At 37.2% G+C, this 17,673-nt stretch overlaps 1 protein-coding gene across 3 annotated transcripts in view; it reads left to right on the top strand.

Annotated features, from left to right (window-relative positions):
* The window catches only part of LOC136857181 (probable phosphorylase b kinase regulatory subunit beta), a 119,800-nt gene that overhangs the window by 48,127 nt on the left and 54,000 nt on the right, over nucleotides 1-17,673 (top strand). For 2 of the 3 annotated variants that reach the window (XM_067135630.2, XM_067135627.2), the window contains 2 exons: nucleotides 1,842-2,098; nucleotides 14,674-14,688. In XM_067135630.2, coding sequence (XP_066991731.1) covers nucleotides 1,842-2,098; nucleotides 14,674-14,688 — 272 coding nt within the window. The remainder of the gene's footprint in view (nucleotides 1-1,841; nucleotides 2,099-14,673; nucleotides 14,689-17,673) is intronic. The other variant, XM_067135629.2, reaches the window with a different exon arrangement.

Raw genomic sequence — 17,673 nt, 5'->3', positions numbered from 1 at the left:
TACTGAAATCGAGGAGAGTAAGTATTGTCACCAGTCTTTGGTCCATTGCGTGTCATATGTCATCAGTCACTTTGAGCAGGACAGTTGCTGTGCTGTGTCCCTTCTTGAAGCCAGATTGCAATGGGTCTAGAAGAGAATGGTTGTTTAAGTATTCCAACACCTGCTCATGAACCAGACACTCGAGTGCTTTGGAAATCGCTGGTAAGATAGAAATTAGTCTGTAGTTGGATGGTAGGGAGGGGTCAGGTTTTTTAGGCACAGGGATAACATTAGCTAGTTTCCATAGTGAAGGAAAGGTTCCATTTTTAAAGCAGGAGTTAAAAATGTGGGTAATAATAGGTAAAACAGCACCAATAATGTTGTGTAAGAAAGTTATAGGGATGTCATCCACTCCTCTGGCTTTTGATTTGATAGAATATAATACTTTTTTAACTTTATTAGCAGTAACAGGGTGGAATGTAAAATGTTGTTGGTCAGGTAAAGGGTTCATAATGGAGTTGGGTACTGAGTTTGGGGAATTTAGTACATTAGGTGGTGTTCTTTCTTCAGTAAAAAACTCATTTAACTTATCGAGTGGTATGTCTGGCACATGAGGTTGTTGCTGAGGTTTCCCTATGCCTAAGGAACGATGCGTGTTCCAAGCACGGCTAGAATTCATGTTTGCAGTCATGTTTTGCAAGTAAGTAAATTTACGGTTTCTAACGAACTGTTTAGCTCTATTTCTAAGGACCCGATAATTTTCAAAGTCACTTTGGTCATGAGTTCATTTAAAGCATCGGTAAAGTGCATCACGGAGGGCCATCATGTTTTTAATTTCATTATTTAGCCAGGGACAAGATGGGAGAGTAGCTTTTATGTGTCGCTTAGGGGCATGTTTACAAGGGAGTTAAACTTGTCTACTTTCATGCCTATATCGTCCAATAGGAGTATGTCATTCCAGGGTAGATTGTAATCATCATGTCTTAACTCGTCCATATCAATGCCTTTTGTGTTTCTGGAAATAACATACTTAGGTTTATATTTTGGCATTCGGAGGGAGTAGGATAGGAAGATATGGTCATGAGTGGAGATGGCTGGGACTGGAATCTGGCCATGAGTTATAACTTTGTTTGGGTTATTTGTCACAATGTGGTCAATGAGCGTGTGTGTTTTGTAGTTTTCTGTGTAAGTGTGATTAGTAGGCTCTAAACGGAGGATGGTCATATCACATGAAGAAAGCATGTCAATAAATTGTTTAGTTTCATGCATTTTAGTAAGTAAGTTAACGTTGAAGTCACTTGTCTGTGTTGGTGCGACGTAAAGCAACTATTGCAGGTTATAAATTTCATTTTTTGTCCGTATTGAAGATCTACTTGTGATACAAATTCTTATAATTTTGTTAATTACCACCTATTCAATACAATAAAATTGTATACAATACAATTGTATAGTAAAGCAACTAGCCGAAATGTTTGATAAATTTCCAAGTTCTTTGAAAATATTTAAGAAAAGGCTACGTAAGCAGTTGATAGGGAATCTGCCACCTGAGAGACAGCCCTTAGTGCAGGTCATTGATGACTGTAATGTGATAGTGCTCCCTAGAACGAATTGAGGCATAAATACCTTGAAGATTATGTTATTTGTTTAACATTCCTTCAGTTTCTGTAGATTTTAAGAGATAAGTAGTTTTATGATCTTGAAAATAAGTTCTCAACATTATGGTTATTTCAGTAAACTAGTTAACCAAGCTCAGTTCTATACTCTAAAGTTGTACTGTACACATTTTTGCTCCTTTCTTTAGAAATGTTGTTCAGAATAATTGCAATACCGTATTTTTTTTCCATTTAACTGATATGTTGCAGATCCGATAATTCCAATGTATTACTATGTGCCAGAAAATTCTGTGGAGTTTGAGAAACAAGAACCAGGTTCTCAGTTACGTGTAGCCAGTGAAGTGGGCAGTGGTAACAAGGGAATATTTCTGTGGAACCAAGCTTTGTTTGTGATTGCACAGCTCCTCACTGCTGATTTACTGCACATCAATGAGCTAGATCCAATTCGTCGTCATTTACCATCTTATAATAGACCTCACAAAGGTGGCAGGTACTCTGCATTTCAGGTGAGTTTCATCAAAGAATGGCAACTTTAAAAAATAAGAGTGTTTTAAGGGTGCCTTATAAAAATTATTTTATAAATTCATATTAGGAAACCATTTCAGTGTACATTATGAGTGAAGAACCAGGATGCTTAACTATTCCGCTTTCCCTGATAGGTACTATTATCTAAGAATTTTTGCTATGAGATAATAAAATATGAACTCTTGTTTGAAGGAGTATGATTATTTAGATTTCATTAAAAGTTTGTGCTGAAAAGTAGGAGCAATTCTCAAACATACTCAGAAATGGAAAATAAACTGTATACAGTAATACGTATTGAACAAAATCTAAAAGTAAACTAAACCACATGGAGCAGAACTGAATGATGGAGTAAGTGCAATAGATCATGATATGGTTGAAATAATCTCTCACATTCACAGCTAGATTCACATGACTTTATAGTTTTAATTGCCGATTTGGAATATTGAATTGAATGGATGGATTATTTGAATCCTTTCATCTGAGAATGAATGCTCGATTGTCATTTAACTGTCTATGATGTGTACGTAATTCACTTGTAGCTTACATCTGTTTATGCGTAAGCCTACTACAAAATGAAGTCCCCCAGTAGATGTCTCTCTGGAATTGTGTGGGCTAATCTCAAACCACTGAATATATTTTGGTGCAGTTTTCACCATAGTATAAAGCATTTATCAAGAATCAAGAATGGTTTAGGTCTATAAAATATTAACCTACAACAAACAGAAGTAGAGCAGACAATTTTAGTGAAGGAAGTCAAAGCAGAAAATATAGAAGAAAAACAAGGCCATTCAAGCACTTTCATGGCTTACGCTGCCTAAACCATCAATGATAGATCTTGAGTACATGTTAAAGAATGGTCGCATAAAAACCTCTACCAGAAAAAAATCTGTGATGTGTACCTGGTCTATAAAAGGTGGTCATCAGCAGGCATTCTAAATTATTGTTTCCTGTAAAAAGTCAACCTTAAATTTAGAAACCTAATTTTGAGATTAATCACATAATCCTTATCAAAGTAAATGTCTTATACATCTTAGTAATTATAATATATCAATAGCAACCTCTTTGCAAAACTTCTTTAATGAGACATAGAGTAAAAACAACAGGACGAAAACATAAATAGAATATCACTTGGCAACCATAACTAAGCAACTACATACACTACATCCCTCCTAATTACTGTATTTTATTACAACAATAGCCTGTTGTGTGGTTTCTTAACCCTGTGAGGTCTTGACAATGCGTTGCACAGGCGTGTTCCATTAGTCTTCGCAGTATCCTTAGTGAAAGTGCAGGAATGGTTTAAATATCAGGTGGGGAGAAAGCAAGCTAACAGTGACTGGAAGGGTCTTGAAAAAATGCCTCACTGAGCTACATTCTTACATTGGGAGGAAAAAATTAATGCCGTCTACAAGAGAATGGGTCCCTAGTTGTTTTATAGACTGACTTTACCCCGTGTGGTGCCATATCCTTTTTACAATGGTTAACTTCCTCAGATTTAAGTGATTTTTCATGCTTAAACTAAGATGCACTGTTTGAAGAGTTGAAATTCTAATTATCACATGGACAGCAGCTATCATGAGGAGGTTATTTTTTTCTCTCTTTAGCTGCTGGATTTCCCTCATCCCATATTTATTCCAGGAAACTGGCGTAGTGTGAAATATCCAATCTAAGCTCATTATTCCAGTTGTAGATCCTGATGACTACAGTTACTCACATTTCTGCCAACGTCTCGGTAACATAAAATATTGTGGTGGATTTTCAGAGTCCTTAAAATTAAAATGACTACACAGAGAGGTAGTGTGATTGAGTTTTCTGAATTTTATTTAGAGAGGTAACATATTTTACTATTGACTAAAATGATTAAACTACTATTTATGTTGTATGCAAGTTCATTCATGTTCGAGATTTTCACGTAACGCAGTTTATACTCACAAACATGGTTGATTACACAGCTCTTTCGTGTGTCAAACTCCTTTTATCCAATAAGACTTCTCACAGTGCAATGACATCCCCAGAACAGTTCACTTCTCAACTCATTACACTTCATGTAATCAAGACTGTCTTACTCCTTGCTAACGAATTCTCAAATGACTTGTCACTGGCTCACGACCGTCTCTTAAAACTGCCTTGCACTTGCTATTAACTCAAGACTGACTTTTGACTCACCCATACTTACTTGCAGCTGACCCAAGACTGCTGTACTCCTATCAACTTCGCTCTTTATATAGGTCAGCAGGAGATTCTCAGAGTTACCTTTTCCTGATCGTTCTGGGCCATTCTTTGTTGTTAGCTAATTTCCAACTTTGTCTAAGGAACTTCTTTATCACAACCCTCAAAAGTTTGCCAGGGTTTTTGTTGTACTTGCTACTTGCCCCAGCTGCAGTGTCACCTCTTTCCTGCCCCTGCACTCCTGGCCCTTATTGTCACAATACAGTTTCAACACATTGAAGTTTAAGCTGCTAATGACCAAAAATGTTGTTGACCTTTTAAATGAACCACCTCCTCCTCCTCCTCCTCCTCAAATATAGGGAACACTTACAGGCCTAAAAATGACAACTAAGACAGGATGTGGAAGCTGCTGGATAACCCTACGAGGTCTAAGGAACGTATAACGTTATGGGGGAGAAAAGACTTACATGAAACACCCTCTAGCTCAATTCTATTAAAATAACAAATAAAAAATTACAAGAGACAAAGTTACATAAAAGAACAGCAGATACTTTACACATTTGACAAACGGAATAACTACGAAACCAAAACAGAAATGAAAGGATAGTTGATTAAAAGACAGGAGAAAGACTTTAAATTACAAGATCGAAAATCTAGGGCAAACTCAGACACGTTGAATATTAAACTTTGAAAATTACATTAAGCAAGAAAATACCGAAACGCAAAGGAATTAAATTAAATTAAACGACATCAGAAAACATCGATAATAACATGAAAATAGCGCTGAAATAACACTTACTTCGGAAAGTCAGGAGTTCCCGAGGGTAGCCCTCGAGCGCAAACGCTCGCTAGGGCGGTCGGATGGAAAATGACGCCGAGCATACGCATCATTTTTCCAAAGCCGACAAGAAGACCGGATATGGCCCGATTACAATCAACCAATAAGAAACAATTTCCACTAGATTCTCGTTTGCCAATACATTCGCATAACCATATATGGTCATTTCCTGTCTACAGACGTTAGATAAATTACATCAGTATTTCAACATCCCTAACCGTGCGTGCGGTATAGGCTGTTCCAAATTAAAGCACCTTTACATTTTTTAAATGTCACCAATTACATCATGATATACCGATCACTTTAACACTCTTGCAACGTTAACAATCCAATCGTGAGGTTTTCTTAATTTACATTTTACTATTGCCTGAAAGAAAATTATTACACACATACCCCAGCCACATAAACAAATATTCCAGCAAGGTCCAGAGTTCTTATTTCTTCATTTCTCAAAATTTTACAAACAAAATAAAATCCTTCAGATATGTTAAATTAAATTTTTTTTTTTACATTTCCAAACTCTAACTTCTTGCAACACACAATATCCAGTTCCAGTTCTCTGTCCCACCACAGCTTACAGTAATGCCTAAAATATACAAGTAAGGCTCAGAAGAGAAAAGCACCAACTCCGAGAAAATTCTCCGCAAAGAAGAGGTCTCGACCCACCTGCAGCTAATGTGGAAAGGTAGGACATCGGGACCAGATGTTGAAAGAGCATATAATATGCCCAAAATACAGGCTTCAGCATAAATAACTGATATTCCTGTCTTATGCTGGCTGTGATTAACGATCATTAAGGTATGTGATGATTTTTTGTGCATCAGTTGTCTTCAGTGACCTTCTGCAAGTCATAAAACCTCAGAAACTTAGCATCGATAGATAGATTTCCACGAAAAAAAATTAGACCGTAAATAATATCTGTTGGTAATTTTCATTTAAAAAATTCTATGTCAGAATACCGGTGAACATGAAAATGTAAATGCCAGCATAACTTCCAGATAGTTTAGTAGTTGTGTCACAAAGTAACCAAAATTTTAAACAGCTCTACTGAAAAGTTATGAAATCTTATGTTGTAAGATTACATGCTAATGTAAGGCCTTAATTTCTTTCAGACGCATTCAATTCAATTACATGATATTAGTTACATATTATGAAACACGACTGTACCTTTATCTCAGTACCCGACATGTGGTCCCTTTCCATATGCGTGCACACATGTGATGCAGAGACAATATTCTTCATTATTTTTGAAAGTTTTGTCCATCTGTTTTCATAATTTTTGAAAGTTTTGTCCATCTGTTTTCTGTTTGAATTAAATACTTTTAAAAAAAACTACTACAGCAAAACCTTGTTAATTCGAAGTCATTGGGCCACAAAAATTCGACTTCGAATGACATGATTTCGAATTGCTATAAATCTTGATTCACGGTTTAAATCTTTCAGTTACCATGGAAGTAACTATTTCCAAAATGTATCCAACAAGGTGCATTTATAGTATTGAAATAATGCACTTGGATAACTTGCTGACAAACATAGCCTCATGCAACGAAAGGAAAAAAACAAGCATGATTCAAAGACGAGGAGAAATCTATGCTGGCTCCCCTGTGCAAGTCCTTTATTCACTGGATTACTGTACTGTTTGCATTTTAGATGTTCTCTACTTGCATGGAAAGTACCCGATGCTCTTAAAACATCATGGCTTATCGAACTTTCCTGTAACGAGCGGAGAAAGTCTCTCACTTCCGTCTGCATTACAGTACAGTATAGTGACTATCCTTGTACGATTTCCCGCCATGGCACTTCTCTCGTAATTCAGAAATGCCAACCTTGCCACGTCACAAAGACCCATTAATACATGCAATCACCTTGATTCACAATTTAAGCCTTTTAAATGCCATGAAAAAAAAAAAAAAAAAAAATTCTGAAATGTATCCAACAAGTGCATTTACATTATTCAAATAATGCACTTGGATAAATCACTGCAAAAAATAATCTCATGCAACGAAAGAAAAAACACACCATTCAAAGACGAGGACAAATTATGCTGGCTCCCCTGTGCGAATGATTTACTTTTTTGATTAATGTACTGTTTGCATTGTTTAGATGCCTTGTACTTGCACGGAAAGTGCCCGATGCCCTTTAAAACATCGTGGCTTATCAAACTTTCTTTTGACAAGGGGAGGAAGACTCTCACTTCCATGTGCAGTGCAACAGAGTACAATGACCACCACCCTTGTTCGATTTACCGGCTGGCACTACTCTCCTTTAAAACCATTAAGTCCATTATGGCTTGGCATTAAAATAAACATGGCAGATTCATTGGCATTGAAAAATATTGTTCGGTGTGTACAAATTAATCATATGAGCCATGCTTTTTCGCCAATTGTCGCCATCGCCAGTGTTCGTGGATTCTGCTTTTCCGCACACTACCTGCTTCGTGATACTGTGGCGTTCTTTAAAACGCTGCATACAAAAGAATTATGATATTACTCAAACTTAGCAAATATGAAGCACACTGTAGACACACCGAACTGAATGAAAGTACGAAAAGCTACCCCAGCATGTTCTGGAAGACGCGCTCTATCATGACGCGGGTACATTTTAAATTTAAATTATTCTGTAAGATGGTTCATGTTTGTGGATTGCTGTAGTCACGTCCTAGTTCGTGAACCATGGGCAACGGCTGAGTGGCCTAGTAAGTGGTCCTGAGAGTCGGGATACCAGTTGCTATGGAATGGGAGTGGGCATTTCTGACTTATTCTGAGTCGTGGCCCTCCTTGTGCTCAGGCGGCTAGGACTATACAATTCACCGGTGGTCCATAACCCGTTAGAGGAGAGATCCTCACTTGGACTATGTGCAAGTAGGGTAGCATCCTGCTTCATGAATTTACCGAGCTCAGAACACTTTAAGCAAGCCTCGGACCTATGGGAGTATCGGAGTCCCACTCCCCTTCTAACAGGCGAGGGACTCCTTGGAAACAACTTGGCGAACGAAAAGGAATTTGATGGGGAGCTATCAATATTAATGGGGCTTATGGAAGAAAGAAAGTAGAACTGGCTGAGTCAGCAAAGAGGATGCATTTGGATGTGCTAGGAGTAAGTGATATTCGGGTAAGGGGAGATAACGAGGAAGAGATAGGAGATTATAAAGTGTACTTGACGGGTGTTAGAAAGGGAAGGGCAGAGTCTGGGGTAGGGCTCTTTATCAGGAATACCATTGCATGCAACATAGTTTCTGTTAGGCACGTAAATGAGCGAATGATGTGGGTAGATTTGTCAGTTGCAGGAATTTGGACTAGAATTGTGTCCGTGTATTCACCATGTGAGGGTGCAGATGAGGATGAAGTGGACAAGTTTTATGAAGCATTGAGTGACATCGTGGTCAGGGTCAACAGCAAGGATAGAATAGTGCTAATGGGCGATTTCAATGCGAGAGTTGGGAATAGAACTGAAGGATATGAAAGGGTGATTGGTAAATGTGGGGAAGATATGGAAGCTAATGGGAATGGGAAGCGTTTGCTGGACTTCTGTGCTAGTATGGGTTTAGCTGTTACGAATACATTCTTCAAGCATAAGGCTATTCACCGCTACACATGGGAGGCTAGGGGTACCAGATCCATAATAGACTATATCTTAACAGACTTCGAATTCAGGAAATCTGTTAGGAATGTACAAGTTTTCCGTGCATTTTTCGATGAGACAGACCACTATCTGATCTGTAGTGAACTAAGTATCTATAGGCCTAGGGTAGAGAAAGTGATATCTGTCTGCAAACGAATAAGGGTAGAAAATCTCCAGGATGAGGAAATTAGACAGAAGTACATGGATATGATTAGTGAGAAGTTTCGAACAGTAGACAGTAAGCAGGTTCAGGATATAGAAAGTGAATGGGTGGCATACAGGGATGCTATAGCAGAAACAGCAAGGGAATGCCTAGGAACAACTGTGTGTAAAGATGGGAAAAGGCGAACATCTTGGTGGAATGATGAAGTGAGAGCAGCTTGTAAACGTAAAAAGAAGGCTTATCGGAAATGGCTCCAAACAAGGGCCGAGGCAGACAGGGATTTGTACGCAGATGAAAGAAACAGAGCGAAACAAATAGTTGTTGAATCCAAAAAGAAGTCGTGGGAAGATTTTGGTAGGAAATGAACAGTGTTTTGAGTAATTCAGGTGAACTCATAATAGATCCCAGGGAATCACTGGAGAGGTGGAGGGAATATTTTGAACACCTTCTCAATGTAAAAGGAAATCATCCTTGTGGTGTTGCGAACAGCCAAGCTCATGAGGAGGAGGAAAATGATGTTGCTGAAATTATGCTTGAAGAAGTGGAAAGGATGGTAAATAAACTCCATTGTCATAAAGCAGCAGGAATAGATGAAATTAGACCTGAAACAGTGAAGTATAGTGGGAAGGCAGGGATGAAATGGCTTCATAGAGTAGTAAAATTAGCATGGATTGTTGGTAAGGTACCTTCAGATTGGACAAAAGCAGTAATTGCACCTATCTGTAAGCAAGGGAACAGGAAGGATTGCAACAACTATCGAGGTATCTCATTGATTAGTATACCAGGCAAAGTATTCACTGTAATCTTGAAAGGGAGGGTGCGATCAGTCGTTGAGAGGAAGTTGGATGAAACCCAGTGTGGTTTCAGACCACAGAGAGGCTGTCAGGATCAGATTTTCAGTATGCGCCAGGTAATTGAAAAATGCTACGAGAGGAATAGGCAGTTGTGTTTATGTTTCTTAGATCTAGAGAAAGCATACGACAGGGTACCGAGGGAGAAGATGTTCGCTATACTGGCGGACTATGGAATTAAAGGTAGATTATTAAAATCAATCAAAGGTATTTATGTTGACAATTGGGCTTCAGTGCGAATTGATGGTAGAATGAGTTCTTGGTTCAGGGTACTTACAGGGGTTAGACAAGACTGTAATCTTTCACCTTTGCTGTTCGTAGTTTACATGGATCATCTGCTGAAAGGTATAAAATGGCAGGGAGGGATTCAGTTAGGTGGAAATGTAATAAACAGTCTGGCCTATGCTGACGACTTGGTCTTAACGGCAGATTGTGCCGAAAGCCTGCAGTGCAATATCTTGGAACTTGAAAATAGGTGCAATGAGTATGGTATGAAAATTAGCCTCTCGAAGACTAAATTGATGTCAGTAGGTAAGAAATTCAACAGAATTGAATGTCAGATTGGTGATACAAAGCTAGAACAGGTCGATAATTTCAAGTATTTAGGTTGTGTATTCTCCCAGGATGGTAATATAGTAAGTGAGATTGAATCAAGGTGTCGTAAAGCTAATGCAGTGAGCTCGCAGTTGCGATCAACAGTATTCTGTAAGAAGGAAGTCAGCTGCCAGACGAAACTATCGTTACATCGGTCTGTTTTCAGACCAACTTTGCTTTACGGGAGTGAAAGCTGGGTGGACTCAGGATATCTTATTCATAAGTTAGAAGTAACAGACATGAAAGTAGCAAGAATGATTGCTGGTACAAACAGGTGGAAACAATGGCAGGATGGTACTCAGAATGAGGAGATAAAGGTTAATTTAGGAATGAACTCGATGGATGAAGCTGTACGCATAAACCGGCTTCGGTGGTGGGGTCATGTGAGGCGAATGGAGGAGGATAGGTTACCTAGGAGAATAATGGACTCTGCTATGGAGGGTAAGAGAAGTAGAGGTAGGCCAAGACGACGATGGTTAGACTCGGTTTCTAACGATTTAAGGATAAGAGGTATAGAAGTAAATGAGGCCACAACACTAGTTGAAAATCGAGGATTGTGGCGACGTTTAGTAAATTCACAGAGGCTTGCAGACTGAACGCTGAAAGGCATAACAGTCTATAATGATAATGTATGTATGTATATATGTATCTATGTATGTATGTAATAATACTTTTAAAAAATGTAAAGGCAGTTTTTAATTAAAAGTTTGAATTTCGGTAATGGGACCAACATTGTTCTTCGAATTACAAATTATCTGTGTTTCAAATTAAACAATTTAAATAACATGCTAAAATATATCTCATGTTTCCGGGAACGAGAACTTCTTCGAATTAGGCGGGATTTTGAATTAACCAGTTTTGAATTATCGAGGTTCTACTGTAATCTGTTTTTTTAATTTTTTTATGAAACTTGCCAGTATTAAAACAGAGACATCCAGAATGTCTATGCTCTTGGTTTTTATCTCAGTCCAGTACGTAGGAGTTGAGGAATGCTATTTTCAACAGCAAGTATTGCTTACTTGGAAATATTGTTCAGCCAGAATGGTAGAGGAAGTAACTAGCAATGGTGGTGGTTGTTGTTGTTGTTGTTGTTGTTTTGTTTTTAAAAAATGTCAATCCTATTGATCAGGAAGATAATGAATATGACTATCAAAATGGGAAGAAAAATATGAAGGAACTACAGTAGAGTCTCGTTCAACCGACCTTCGCTTATCCGACACTCCGTGTTATCCGACACTGGTAGGCTTAATTTGAACTTTAGGTGGATGCAATTCTGGGACACGGGGTGTGGAGGGTGCGACTGTGGGACAAGCACTGGCAGTCATGCGGTAGGATTGTTCAATGCAGTATTGGTTGGGTGCGGATATTATAGTTTTCATATCCTCTGTGAGTATGGCGAGTAAACGTAAGAAAGTGATTGTTTCTGTGGAAGACAAGTAGAGTGGGTTAAAAAGACTGGACAAAGGGGAAAATCTCCAAGAAATCGCTTCAGATTATGGTGTTGGACGTGTTACAGTGGGAGACTGGAAACATACGAGGGAATAAATTGAAAAGTAGTGCTCTACCAGAGCAACAAGTGATGCACTGAAAATTAGAAAAAACTATGGAAAATTTGAGTACGAAAAAGTAAGTGAAGCACAGTTTTTTGTTTCACTAAAAATCAGGAAAAGGGCTTGTCAATATCTGGCCCCATTCTGCAAGAAATGGCGGTGTATATCCAGAAGGGGTTTAATAAAGGGACCCTAATTTTACTGCCAGTGCTGGGTGGCTTGGTCGGTGGAAAAAACGGTATGCATTGGGCAGTTTAATATCCGTGGAGAAAAACTGTCAGCTAAATCTGATGAGGTTGTGAAACTTAGAAGACAATTTCAAGAAATAATTATTGCTGAAGGATTAACCGGTGATCAGATTTTTAATTGTGATGAGACTGGGCTGAATTTCAAGATGCTGACATCAAAACTCTTGCAGCCCAAGCCAAGACGTCTGCACCTGGCTACAGGCGTAGTAAGAAAAGAGTACTGCATCTACTGTACAATTGAATTAATAAGTCAATAAATAGAGTCCCCTTAAAACATAGTACATAATACAGTATAGCCTTCCTGTTTGTTTTGGTTCATTTTCAGAGTTATTCTGTATTATCCGACATTTTCGGTGATCCGACGTACTCCAGGTCCTGTTTAAGTCGGATAATCGAGACTCTACTGTATCAGTCGAAAAATGAGGGGAGAAAAGGAGTCATAAATGTATGGATTGAAAGCATAGGTCTCAAATACCCTAATATCCCTGAGCCAGAAGACAAAAAAAAAAATGTGATGACCAACACAATATCATTGCATTGATGGACTAAGTTGAAGTGTGCTCTGATTATTCTGCTGCCACTCATTCTTACCTAGATGGCATTAGTGCTTCAGTTACAGAAATTAACCCATCAGTAATGGGTACACAGCAGCTAGTTTGAAATAAATTGTCTACAAAGTATTGACTTGCATACTATTTTAATTGTTTAATTTTCTTAATATTAACACCGAGAAGTATGGCACTCTTCTTTTTCTAAAATATGGAGGTGATTCAGAAAGTGAAGAACGTTTAGCTATAAAAATTGTATTGTTATAATATTAAAGAAACTTGGCACTTGTTGTACCTGGAGACCAGTTTAAGTATTCCCTGGTTACAAAAAGTTGCTTTAACATGTCCATCCTTTACATGATGATTGTCAAATTGTTTTCTAGCGAGGTGCTCCTTCACCTTCAAATACCATTATTAATACGACCCCCCCAAGTCCATCCTCTAGGGTGAGTGTAGAATAATTTCCCAGTGAAATTCACCCAGAAAGTCCTGTGTCTTCCTTGCAGTATGTGTTTGAGCATTGTCAAGGAGATCAAATTCACATAACCATATGCCTTTATGACAATTCTGATGAAGACGTCTTAGAGTAGCACAGTAGGCATGAGCATTAATGGTGGTATTTCTTAATTCAGTGAGTAAGACTAGAGAAATTCTGCAGTGATGCAGTTTGATTTTACACAGCTTTTTTTAGCAAGTTTAAATCATGCCACTCACATGATTGCCAGCTCCTTTTGGGGGTTTTGTGCAAAACCCATGTTTCATACCCTGTGACAATTTGTTGATGAACTCATTTTCATAATGTTGATAACACTCCAAGAATGTTGATGCAGAACCCATTCGTTCAACTTTGTGCCCATCTGTGAGCATCCATAGTACCCACCTTGAACAGAGTTTGCAGTACTGGAAATATTCAATGAAAACTGTACGTGACACTTTCGGACATTGTACATGCACCTCGCTAATCTTGAAACACAAATTCTCTCAAATGGTGCAGTCAACCTTTGCTTCAGTTCATCTCTGATGACAAAGGGGTGACCTGATCTCTCCACATCATGAATACTTGTTGTCCCATTTTTAAACTGTATGTTACCCTAAAACATAGTACATAATACAGTATAGCCTTCCTGTTTGTTTTGGTTCATTTTCAGAGTTATTCTGTATTATCCGACATTTTCGGTGATCCGACGTACTCCAGGTCCCGTTTAAGTCGGATAATCGAGACTCTACTGTATCAGTCGAAAAATGAGGGGAGAAAAGGAGTCATAAATGTATGGATTGAAAGCATCCATACATCCATACATGTCCCTAACATTGACCTCATTCATAACACTTTCTCCACAGACTGCAATAAGTCCATTGAATGTCAATAGCTCTTATGTTTTCAGCTTTCAAGAAACAAATAACTGTTCAAACTTCACAGTCGATAGGATTATCAATATGCGTGTTTGTTGTTAAAGTTCGCTACACTTAACGATTGAATATATTATGCACCAGCAACTTCACCAAGCAAAAATCTACATCATGTGCAACACAGCTTACATGAGACCGACTGCAACAACCCAGCTGCACGATGTGTATGTGCAAACATTCTTTATTTTTCGAATCACCCTTCTAGTTACTTTCTTGGGGTATCACAAGCAAAGTTCTTCTACATGCTTTGTCATGTGACAATAATTGTAAGGTTAGTTGTGATTTATTTCCTCTGTGGATTACCATAAAAATTGGCACTAGTTTCCCTTTCCTGTAAACAACTGGGTGATATTACTTAAAATGTATAATTAATTTTAATATTGTTTTCATGTTTCCTGGTTCCATCTTTCTCTCCCTCCCTCTCTCTCTCTCTCCCCTTTTCTTTGAAAGAAATTTGTATTTTTATTATCACTAGTCCTAAGGTTGATCACATACAAAAATATAATTGTGATTCATTATTAATAATATCCTATTGCATTTTTTTTTCTATGGTATGGACTTCAGGCCAAACCCTCATTAGTAAGTATGATCTTACAAAGATCAAAAGTTTTTTAAAATTCACTTTTATCTCTCCTCTTTTTTCTGTCCCTTATACATCTTGTAGCATCTCTCTTGTAGTGAATTATCTAGATACTTCAACTTGTCTTGTGTATAGATGAGAGCAGTACTTATAGCTGAAAAAAAAAACTGCTTCTTAAACTTGCATGTTAATATCTAACATGCTTCAACTACAAATTATGTCAGAAATTGTGAACAGAGATAAGGAAGGCATTGTTTTCATGCATAAGAGCATTTTTCTGTAGAATCGCTGCACCAGATGCAGTTCTTTTTATTGATGAAAATAATACTGAAATGTCTTAATGTTTACCAATTTCTGACTTAAATTTCTATTGACATAGCATGCAAGATATACAGATTATCTCAAGGAAGCTGCTGCCAGTTGTGCTATTGACCTTGTGTTGAACAGATCTATTTCTAAATCTGAGTGGCAAACCTCAGATGGCACAAAGGAAAATTGCAGTTGAGGGCTTTAACTCTTAAGGTCTGATATTCAAATTTTACTATTAACTGCAGCCATCTTATTTGCTTTGTCAGGATTTTTCCTGGAATGGTATACTATATCAAGCCATAAGACAACTGAGGCAATACTAGACCCAGAAGTTATTCTTTCATGCACTAACACAGATATTTTGAATTACTAAAAACCTTCAATACCGTAGTCGAATATGCTCAGACTTGATGAATGTATTGTTTCCAATGACTAAAAAAACCAATATAAGCAGCAAATGTTTTTGAACATATTGTGTGGAAGTTGGTAAATCATGTAGATAAAATTAAGATTATGTCTGAGAATCCAAACATATGAAAGTATCACACTTGAATGACTCAAAATTATTTAATACAGTTTGGATTGAAGTACTATGTTATACTCCCCAGTTGACTTAATGTCAAGATCTGTTATACTTTATAAAATGTGTCCCAGTAACATTTTAAATATCACACACACTTATCATTTATCACAACTGCATAACACAGAGACTTAAGATCAGGAGATCCAGATTTTTGTAACTTTGTAATTTCTTTTGATGTATTAAATTAAGTAGCTACTGATGTTTCCTGTTTGTCCTAATTTAGTTTTCTTTTTTTCTTTGGTTTATATAATCAAGGGTGAACAGTCTGTGTAGTTTATTTAGGTAAAATATAAATTTTCATGGACCATAGAAGTATGGTATTATTTTAGTGGTGTTGGGTAGTTATTGCATTATTTTAGAACCAGCTATCAACTATCTGACAACTCAGATGCTGATCACAATTCTAAAATATCTGTTATAGTGATTAAATGATTTCTCTAGTTAAAATGGCTATTGGTACGGGGACCATGTGAGACAAAAGTGTTTCTTCATTCCTGCATCCAAGATGGCCTAAGCCCTAACTGTTTAAGATAGACTATTGGCCTTAATCTTTAAACCGTTTCAATATTTAGCTAGATCACCTAAGTGTGAAATTTTTCTCTTTATAAATAACAAATATTTAATCGAAAAGGAGCTAAACCTTATGAATGGCATGTTGGAGGACAGCAGATTTCTCTGGTCGGCAAGGCTGTAAATGTTCTTGCAGGCTTATTATAATCTTTCACATTTCTAGGTAACATAATATGGCTCTACAATAATAAGGAATGGTATAAATTATATTACGGTTCCTATTCTGTTGAAGAGAACACAAAATGGACCCCAATGAAAGTATTAGCCGTGGGAGATACTTTTTTTTTGGTACAATCACATGTGTTGTGCAGAATGGATAAAGATAATGAATATTTAATTTTTATGACCACATTGTACTTGAAATAAACTTTCAACATATTAAGTCATATTCAGTACATATAACAAATATCGAAGAGGTGTTAGATACAGAACAAAAATCAGTGGGACCTGCAACCATCCAATTTCACGTCAGATGTTCTTACCAGCAGAACAAATATGACCTAGCTCACTACACATGCACATGCATTTTTATGAAATATATTGTAACAGTTGAGGGAGAAGGAGAAAAATAAATGTACAGTTTGTTTTAAATGGTACTGAACTCCCCTAACAAAAATATTCTTTTTCATTCCTGCTCAACTGCACCCCTTCCATTTGGGGTATCAGTTTGATAATTCTGATAACCAATTAGCTGTACCTGTTCCAACAAATTCAAGAACTTCTGACAAGATCTCAAATGCAAAACATCACTTCTTCCACACATCTTAATCCAAACTTTAAGTTCAAAATAGCTGACAAGGTGTTGGTTTTCAATTTGTTTCTTAGTACGTTTTTAACGATGTTATGGTAGCCTGACAAATACGCACTCAACTTCTGTACTTGAATGAGGCAAAGTTAGGGCTGAAAGAGCAATGTGAGCAATTCATAGTAGGGATATTCTACTGCAGCAATTTTATACTAAATAAATTCTGGCCAGAATTCATTCATGGAAGACCTGTTTACCCACTTATGAAAAATTACATTTCTCCACTTATTTTCAGTTTTGTCAATAATCATTTCAAATCCTAAAGCTAAGTCTGTGATAAGCTTTTGAACTGTTATCAAGGCTTTGTTCATTGTGACATTTCTTGGAGAATTTTGATGTTGTCAGGCAGTCGACTGAATTTCTTTAATTAACTTTCCTGTAAAATTTACACTCCTATATCTTAAATTTTTCTTTGGTATCATTTGACAAATAGAAATTTTTAAATTCATTCTCAACTGAAGAAGAAAGGTATGCTATGCATTCAAGGAAGACGACCATGTAAGACAAGTTGAATCGGGATTTTTGGTGGTTGTTTGTGAAACAGGAATGTTTACTTATATTATCTATAATATTTCAAAAAAATGCCCAAACTAGCAGTTTTAAAATCTCTAACTACACTGAAAATTGCAATAAAAACGTCCAAAGTAAATAGAAATAGGCTGTTTAGGAAAAGAAAGTGGTCAAAATGCCACTAGTGGCTTTTTAAAAAATTTGTAG

Source organism: Anabrus simplex, chromosome 1 (genome assembly GCF_040414725.1).
Source record: "Anabrus simplex isolate iqAnaSimp1 chromosome 1, ASM4041472v1, whole genome shotgun sequence".
Taxonomy (NCBI): Eukaryota; Metazoa; Arthropoda; class Insecta; order Orthoptera; family Tettigoniidae; genus Anabrus; species Anabrus simplex.
The sequence above is the reverse complement of the archived record's forward strand: the minus strand, read 5'-3'. Positions and strand labels throughout refer to the sequence as shown.